Genomic DNA, 7842 nt, shown 5'->3' with positions numbered 1-7842 from the left:
TTCTATGATTCTATGACCTGGCTGGCATGTGCTCTTTGACTCCTTCCAGACACACTGGACTCATTACTGGTCATCCTCCTCACTTCAGGAGAGGCCAGGACCGCTCTTAACCACTACATTCTTAGCAACGTTCCTGCAAAGCAATGCTGAACACAAGGTTAGTTGTCCCATTCATCTACTAAATGTCCTCAAGATCAGAGAATCATGTAATGGTTTAGGTTGGAAGGGACCTTAAAGATGACCCAGTTCCAACCCCTCTGCCATGGGCAGTGACACCTTCCACTAGACCAGGTTGCTCCTTGCCTCATCCAGCCCGGCCTTGAAGACGCACAAGACCTAGATGCCTTTTCCTTGCACCTCTCCAGTTACCAAAACTGGCACAGCTGAAGAGCTATCAGCAAATTCTAATACACGGATTCTGCCACCCAGCTCACCCCAACTGTCCTTCCACAGTAACCAGTGCAAATACACTTCTGTCTGCAGAGGGTGAAGGAATTCTGCCTGTTGTATCTCTGTGCTCCTTCCCCAGGTTCCTTCATCCACTCTGTGCCCAGGCATGAGGTGCCGGGGGAGCTGGAAGTCTCCTATTCTCAGGTTCAACCACAGGACGCAGGAGTTTACTCTGCCAGATACATAGGAGGAAACCTCTTCACTTCAGCTTACACAAGGCTTATTGTAAGACGTAAGTACCATTAATGTGTGCTGATGATTAATTGTTTAAAGTCATTATGAATCTGAAATGAAACTTATACTGTGCCCAAATAAGGACCAAAATCTTTCCTGGCATAAGCTGCCATCAGATTATGTCAGAAGAAATTTTTTCCCGAGGATCTTTGGTACAAGCTGGTACTGATTTAACCAGCTGAGAGAGAAAAAAATTCAGATTTAGGTTCAATTCATCTTAGCTACTGCCAGGACAGCTAGATCTCTTCTCAGCATCTCAGCTTTTCAAACACCAGGTGAGTATGAACGAAAAAGGTGGCACTGGGTCTCCCACGAACGTGAGATATGGGTCTGAGCACAGCACAGGCATCCTCAAATGCCTCTGTTCTCTCTGGTGGGCTATATCCAAACCCCATATCTCCTAATGTTTCTCATCTTTGGCATACATTATTGTAATTCCACAAACAACTGCAGCCTTCATTAGCTCGGACAGTTCATCTCCCAGTGGATGACAAGATCAGATCACAAAGCAAGCGGACATTTTACAATAAGTATTCTACATGCTCCTATGTCCATTTTCATCAGATAGAAAGAAAAATATATACCATTAATGTGGATAGAAATATAAAACTGATATATAAAAATAAATAGCTGTTCAAATATCTTACATTATGGAGAAAATATTTCTGGTGGTAAAATGTATTTCACTTGCTAACATCCACAGGGTACTTGCAGGAGTCACAAATGAATCAATATATTGCCCCATACTTTTATTTTGAGGCTACTGCCACCTTACTAAATAAAATGATTCTCTAGTGCCAAGCTGCACAGCAGAAGACTTATCCATAAATTCTGTCCCCTGCTTTGAAATATAGCACCTTCCAGTGCCTGAAGGGGCTACAAGGAAGCTGGGGGGGACTTTTTACAAGGGCCTGTAGTGACAGGACAAGGGGTAACGGGTTTAAATTGAAAGTGGGGTGGTTTAGATTGGATATCAGGAAGAAATTCTTCCCGGAGAGGGTGGTGAGGCACTGTGACAGGTTGCCCAGAGAAGCTGTGGATGCCCCATCCCTGGGAGTGTCCAAGGCCAGGCTGGATGAGGCTTGGAGCAACCTGGTCTAGTGGAAGGTGTCCCTGCCCATGGCAGGGGGGTTGGAACTAGATGGTCTTTAAGGTTCCTTCCAACCCAAACCATTCTGGGATTCTGTGGTTCTATCATGTCCAGTTTTCATCTACCAGTACCCCCAAGTCCTTTTCCTCAGAGCTGCTCTCTATCCACTCTCCACCCAGCCTGTACTTGTGTTTGGGATTGCCCCAACCCAGGTGCAGGACCTTGCACTTGGCCTTGTTGAACTCCATGAGGTTGGCACAGTCCCACCTCTCCAGCCTGTCAAGGTCCCTCTGGATGGCATCCCTTCCCTCCAGCGTGTCACCACACCACACAGCTTGGTGTCGTTGGCAAACTTGCTGAGGGGGCACTCAATGCCGTCATCCATGTCACCGACAAAGATGTTAAACAGCACAGGTCCCAACACCGACCCCTGAGGAACGCCACTCGTCACCGATCTCCACTCGGACACTGAGCCGTTGACCACCACTCTCTGAGTGCAATTCTGTGATGAAACAGCCTTTTGTCTTGCCCATCCTGCCTACTGGGAAAATTCTTGGGTCATAGTCTGGGAGGTTGGCAGGGAGCACACAAACAATGAAGGGACTGGATAATTACTTGGCACTGCTCAAACACATGTCCTGTTTTAATTGAAATTAGTATTATAGACACAGATGGGTCATTTTTAGTGAAACTTCTAGGTATTGATATGTAAGAATTTCCTTCCAGGAGAGGGAGAAGACAGAGCTCCAAGTGCTATGTTGATAAATGAAATGTTTGCTGAAACCTGAAAAAGTTGATCCACGTCTGGATCACTCAGTTTTAGTGAGCATGCCTCTGGACTTCCCAGTTTATTACCTTCTCAGTTCTAGCTTTACACTAGAGGAAGGCATGAAGGTCAGTTGTTGTGACATAATAAACATTGTTCCAAATTAAATACTGAAAATTATTGAGTCTTCTCATCTCCCACTGGTTTCAAAAGCAGCTCAAAGAATTTTGCTTCCTATAGGGATATATTAAGGATTTGCATGATGAAATCACATATAATTCTTTAGGACTTGAGCTCCGTTTCTGTTACACCAGAATCAAAACTCTCACTGGCAGGACTAACAGTAGTAGTATCTTCTTAAACTTTGAAGTGGGAAAGAATATCATGACAGGCATTAAAATAACTGATGGCTCTTACTCCATTTATTCCACAAACAGGTCACCAGCTGACTGATCCTTCTTACAAAGACCCAGTGAAGACAGTACAGATGCAACAGATGTGAACCCAGGCTAATGAACTTTCAATAAAAATACTGTTAGAGGAAAAAAAAATCATGACTTGCCACATGTGGGTACAATGTCAGTCATGTCAAGCTTGGTCTTCCCAGCTCAACACCAGTACTGCCAGCTCCAGGTGCACCCTGGACCTTTTGTAGGTCTTGGACCCCTGCTAAAATAGAAATCTTAAATATAACATCTTTGTCAATTTCCAAACTTACTCTTACAAACTAAAAACCAAAAAAAAATCTATTTCTAGCTTCAAGAAATGAAGATATTTCAGTTCCTTCCTGGTGTAACATAGTATTACTGCCTACTGTGCAGCAGTTCTGATCCCGAAATAGAGGCACTTCCACAATGAAAAACGTGATTCCTCATGTTGGGTCAGTTGGCTGGGATTTTGAGGGGTTCATAGGCATCATATTTTTATACAGTTTACTGTTTGTCTTAAAAAAAAAAAAAAAATTACTACTTGCTTGGTTACTGAATAAGAAAAAAGATAACAAATATGTCATTATATTTTTCCATAAAAGGATGTGAAGCTCAGAAATGGGGCCCTTCCTGCAGTTTCCACTGCCCTTCCTGCACGAACAATGGCATTTGTCATGAAGATACCGGGGAATGCATCTGCCCTCCAGGTTTTATGGGAAAAACATGTGAGAAAGGTAAGCAAATATTATTTTCACAGGTTGCTTATTAATTTGTTCTAAGTAGCAGGAGTCGGCGATTACTGAGGGAAGAATCGGATGGCATAGCCTTGTTTTACAGCTTATAGCCATAACGTTTACAGCTGGTGCTGGAGACAGGAGCGTGTGGGGTGAGAAGAACCCTGAATTACCAAGACTTCTCAGTAGGGTAACCCCAGAGCTCAGCTGTTGCAGTAGCTGACGTCTGATCCGCTCTAATGCAGCACTGACCTTATGGGAGAAGCAACACCTTGAGCCTGGCAGTGTCTTATGCACTGAATTCTAAGAAGAATATTTGGTTCCCGTGGCACTGTTTGTCCATTTTATAGTAAAAAGGCTTATAAAGAGGATTTATTGCTGAAGATCTGCCCCCACATATCCAAAGCAATTGACGCTTTGCGGATGGATCCTCACCTTTGTTTACGCTGCCTGAACTTAATCGTTCTTGCAGCCATGCCTTAAGTTGTTACGGATGTCAATATACCTGGTGTCTGAATGTAAAAATGTCATTTTTTAATTTTAATTCATGTTATCTTGTTGTCTAAAGCTGCATCCCTAGAAGCATTAGCTCTTTTGCGGACTTAATGCTGTTGGGCTGTTCTTTCTCCTTCTCCCTTCAATAGCTTGTGGAGCCAATACGTTTGGCAAAACGTGTGAGGAGACCTGTAAAGAAAGCTATGGCTGCAGGAACTACATGTTCTGCCTTCCAGATCCGTATGGTTGTTCTTGTGCCACAGGATGGATGGGACTGGAATGTGATAAAGGTATAGTAAAAAATATGAGGAATAGTGGAGTCCTTAGCGTGATCCACATAGGAAATACAGAAGGGAATTAACAGAGAAGAGTAAAATATAGTCCTTACAGCACCTTCCAGTACCTGAAGGGGCTACAAGGAAGCTGGGGGGGACTTTTTACAAGGGCCTGTAGTGACAGGACAAGGGGTAACGGGTACAAATTGAAAGTGGGGAGGTTTAGATTGGGCGCCAGGAAGAAATTCTTCATGGAGAGGGTGGTGAGGCACTGGCACAAGTTGCCCAGAGAAGCTGTGGATGCCCCCTTCCTCCTTGGAAGTGACCAAGGCCAGGCTGGATGAGGCTTGGAGCAACCTGGTCTAGTGGAAGGTGTCCCTGCCCATGGCAGGGGGGCTGGAATTGGATGATCTTTAAGGTCCCTCCCAACCCAAACTGTTCCATGATTCTGTGATTCTGTGATACCACAGTGCAAGTGAAACCATGCTGGAGATTGTTGAAGCTCCCACGCTGGCACCTAGGCTACAAATGACAGGCATGGACTCAAACGTGCTCTACTTTTTTGACATGAGTGTGTTCTCAGGATGCTCTGTGGGTCATTTAGTGCTAATACATACAGTTTTAAACTCAACCCAACTGCGGGAAGTAAACCCTGCTAGAGAATCGATGCATAAGATTGAAAACTAATGGAAGATGTTTTCTAGTAGCTTTACACTAACTGGAAATATATGTATTTGCAGAATGCAAACCTGGTTTTTATGGGTCGGATTGCAAACTGAAATGTAATTGTCACAATCGAGGGACATGTGACAGATTCAAGGGCTGCATCTGCTCCCTCGGCTGGCATGGTCTGCAGTGTGAAAGAGAAGGTAAAGCAAGGTAACACGGTGGTAAATGGCTTTTCCCAGTGTAACTAAACAGATTTTCACACTGGTACAGCATTTCCACTCCAGGCTGGTATCTTTACTCTCCCAATTACATCCCCGGGGCCCAGACACTGCCGTACATCTTTATTGCAATACAGTGTTTTTAAGAATCTGCCCATATGCTGCATTTCGCAGGCTGGTATCCTGCCATTTAATCTGATTATGTTTTCATTAGAGATTGTTTTGCAAACCTTACTCCATAGAATTTGGCACCGACCTTAATACCGATTACTGACAGAAGCTGTGCATCCTACATGCATGATCAACTTTTGAATAGGCTCATGGTATGTCATAGTTTAGCCTTATCTGGCAATTAAGTACGACACAGTCGCTCGATCACCGTTGTAGGAGGTGGAGCTGCTGTAGGAGGTGACATGATAGCGGTGGGTGGTGACATGGTCGTGGTGGGCGGTGATGTGGCCATGGTTGCAGCCGTGTGGGCTTGGGCTGCCGTCCTGCCTGCTGTGCAGGTCCACGCTGCCCCCGTTTGCATTAGGGCAGTCTGGGTGGCTGCACAGAGCCTGCATCTGCCCTCAGCACTCGTAGCACATGGGGGCCGTGTTCCCAAACTGTTCTTTAACTATAAACAAGAACTGGAGAACACCCAGAAGCAAGCTGATCCCTAATCATAGGTCACTCCAACCCCATGGAAAATTTCCAAAATACTCATACACCTTTGCTGTTGGCCCAAGAGAAGAGGGAAAAAAATTGGAATCATTCCCCCACACCCACCACAGCACTGAATATTCTCTCCTCTATTGGCTGTGTCCCCGAGGGGAAAAAGGGAGAGGTGTAACTGTGGAAAGCCTCCAGGAGACGGCTTATGATGTACCAGAGGGACGACAATATTAAGTACAGTAGAGTGTCCCTGCCAGCATCAGCAGCACACAAAACAGCCTGACCAACCCGTCAGCCCCGCTCTCACACATAAAATCAGGGTAATCAGCAATATGTAAGGCAGCAGATCCCCATTCGGTCAGCAATTTAAAAAGCCTTGAACTCAGCGCCTGGATCAGCCACCACCACATCGCTGTACTGAATACTTGTCACACGCTATTGAGATCTGTTTTTATCTCAACCCTCTTGTGCCCCGTGTGTGGCACCAAACAGAATTGCTGTGGTTTAACCTTACCTAGCAATTAAGTACCACACAGTCGCTTGATCTCCTCCTACCCTTGAGGAAAAGAGTCAGAGGAAAAGACAAGAAAAGCTTATAAAAGTTGAGTTAAAAGCTATTTAATAATATAAATGAAAATTATAGTGACACTAATATTAACAATACTACTACTACTAAGTAATTAAAATAATGGAAAATAGAACTTACAATACAGTAGCTCACCACAGCCAAGAGCTAACAAAAGGAACTAATGAGCCAGCTATCACCCAGCCCCAAAGCCTTAACGATCCTCCCAGGGCCACTTTCGCACCTTGCAAACTGTGCCTGCACCCAGCCTGACCCAAGAGCCTGATGTGTCGCGGAATGAAACAAGATCCCTCGGTTGCTGTGGGCCGGCCAGCTCTGTGTAGGAGAGCAGCTCGTTCCTGCCTGAAACTGGCACATGGTACTTTACCGTTACCTACCTCTTATTTCTGTGCAGACACTCCTATACCATGTGCCTCATGGGCTGAAATTGATGACTTGAGACACCAAGACAACATCAGGGTTTAAAACAGTTCTCTCTGAGAGAGAGATTGAAGCTTGCAAAGGTGAATATACCTCGTCCAGAGTCTCTTTGGATTCAGGCAAGGTTCACACACACCATTTTATAACATGCACTCAGCATCTCTTATTTCTGCTTGATTAATAAAGTGACAAATCCACTGTTAACTTGTTAAAGCTTTCAAGTGCAAAAACAAGGAAGGCAATAAGACCATGATCCAACCAGCCGATCTACACCGCTGTGTCCTGACTGCTCTTATGAACAGGCAAAACGGAGAGCAAAGAGACTGTACGTGCAGTGCGAAATGTGTGCGTGATTTTGCCACAGCGAGGCTGTCTGCTTAGAACGTCAGCGAGAAAGAGAGGGGAGAGGAAAAGAAAGAAGGGTGGACACAGAGGGCTTATTCCTTCTCACACGGTATTTACAGGGATGTAGCAGTGCTGACAACTGAACAGGTTGCCCAGAGAAGCTGTGGATGCCCCATCCCTGGAAGTGTCCAAGGCCAGGCTGGATGAGGCTTGGAGCAACCTGGTCTAGTGGAAGGTGTCCCTGCCCATGGCAGGGGGGTTGGAACTAGATGATCTTTAAGGTCCCTTCCAACCCAAACCATTCTATGATTCTATGACTTTGGTAAGCATGATCCTTGCGTGTGCCCACGAGTGGAGGGAGACCCAGACCCCTGCGCCGCCTGTGCTCGCTGTACGCCTAAACCTGCTTTGGTGCTGCCTTTCCACAGTTCTGTTTGAGGGCTGGCGCTAAAATGCTGTGTATCTTCTGTAGGTT

At 45.3% G+C, this 7842-nt stretch overlaps 1 protein-coding gene across 1 annotated transcript in view; it reads left to right on the top strand.

The window, feature by feature from the left end:
* Nucleotides 1–529: 529 nt before the first annotated feature.
* The window catches only part of TEK (TEK tyrosine kinase, endothelial), a gene marked incomplete at its 5' end in the record, with an annotated part of 19891 nt that continues 12578 nt past the window's right edge, over nt 530–7842 (top strand). The window contains 4 exon segments of the mRNA XM_010156720.1: nt 530–682; nt 3571–3702; nt 4347–4487; nt 5213–5359. Of these exon segments, the coding sequence (XP_010155022.1) occupies nt 530–682; nt 3571–3702; nt 4347–4487; nt 5213–5359 (573 nt within the window).

The sequence above is a fragment of the Eurypyga helias genome, unplaced genomic scaffold, assembly GCF_000690775.1.
Source record: "Eurypyga helias isolate BGI_N326 unplaced genomic scaffold, ASM69077v1 scaffold23748, whole genome shotgun sequence".
NCBI classification, from domain to species: Eukaryota; Metazoa; Chordata; class Aves; order Eurypygiformes; family Eurypygidae; genus Eurypyga; species Eurypyga helias.
Note: the sequence above shows the minus strand (reverse complement) of the source record. Positions and strands in the feature narration are given on the sequence as shown.